At 53.8% G+C, this 1,132-nt stretch overlaps 1 protein-coding gene across 1 annotated transcript in view; it reads right to left on the reverse strand.

Annotated features, from left to right (window-relative positions):
* Positions 1-437, reverse strand: part of TAS1R2 (taste 1 receptor member 2) — a 14,065-nt gene extending 13,628 nt beyond the window's left edge. The window contains exon 1 of the mRNA XM_040229412.1: positions 256-437. Within this exon, the coding sequence (XP_040085346.1) occupies positions 256-437 (182 nt within the window). The remainder of the gene's footprint in view (positions 1-255) is intronic.
* Between the last annotated feature and the right edge of the window lie 695 nt (positions 438-1,132).

Below are 1,132 nucleotides of genomic sequence, written 5' to 3' on the forward strand. Positions count from 1 at the left end.
ATCACCATCACCACCACCATCACCACCATCACCATCACCACCATCACCATCACCACCATCACCACCACCACCACCATCACCACCATCATCACCACCACCATCATCATCACCACCACCATCACCACCACCACCATCATCACCACCACCATCATCACCACCACCATCATCATCACCACCACCATCACCATCACCACCATCACCGCCCACCATCACCACCCTGCCACCTCCACTTCCATCCTTATGCTGGAGACTCACTCTTTGCACTTGGGCACCTTCAGGTAGTTGAGGTGGACAATGCCCTTCACGTTGGCATGGAGGGTGAAGAGGCCACCCAGGAGGTAATCACCAGGCAGGAAGAACTCTGAGTTCTCTGCCGGCTCAGCCAGGGCTTGCAGCAGGAAGAGCAGGGAGCAGGCTGCCCTCCCCTGGGGTCCCATGGCTGGGAAATGAAGGTCTCAGAGGTGGCTCTGCCTCCCTGGAGAGCTTACAACCTGACCCAGGGGATTTGCACAGACATTTACATATTGGTCCTGTTGCTGTCCACAGGGCAGGAAGGCACCTGGGACAGACAGAGAGGTTAGTGGGCTCTGGGGAAAGAGGAGGCTGGGATTAGGATGAGCCTTCTGTCACTTGGATGAGGTCACATCTTCCTAACGTTTCAAACATTTGGGAGTGAAGGACATTCAGTTCAGTTCATTCACTCAGTCATGTCTGACTCTCTGCGACCCCATGGACTGCAGCACGCCAGGCTTCCCTGTCCATCACCAACTCCCGGAGTTTACTCAAACTCATGTCTACTGAGTCAGTGATGCCATCCAACCATCTCATCCTCTGCCGTCCCCTTCTCCTCCTGCCTTCAATCTTTCCCAGCATCAGGGTCTTTTCTAATGAGTCAGCCCTTCGCATTGGGTGGCCAAAGTATTGGAGTTTCAGCTTCAGCATCAGTCCTTCCAATGAATATTCAAGACTGATTTCCTTTAGGATTGACTGGTCTGATCTTACAGTCCAAAGGACTGTCAAGCGTCTTCTCCAACACCACAGTTCCAAAGCTGTGAAGGACACAGATGCTCCCATTAGAAGACAGAGCGGGGGGCAATGAAGCCTGCGCCTGAGCCTGACCCAGCTGGGGCTG

Source organism: Oryx dammah, unplaced genomic scaffold (assembly GCF_014754425.2).
Source record: "Oryx dammah isolate SB20612 unplaced genomic scaffold, SCBI_Odam_1.1 HiC_scaffold_27, whole genome shotgun sequence".
NCBI classification, from domain to species: domain Eukaryota; kingdom Metazoa; phylum Chordata; class Mammalia; order Artiodactyla; family Bovidae; genus Oryx; species Oryx dammah.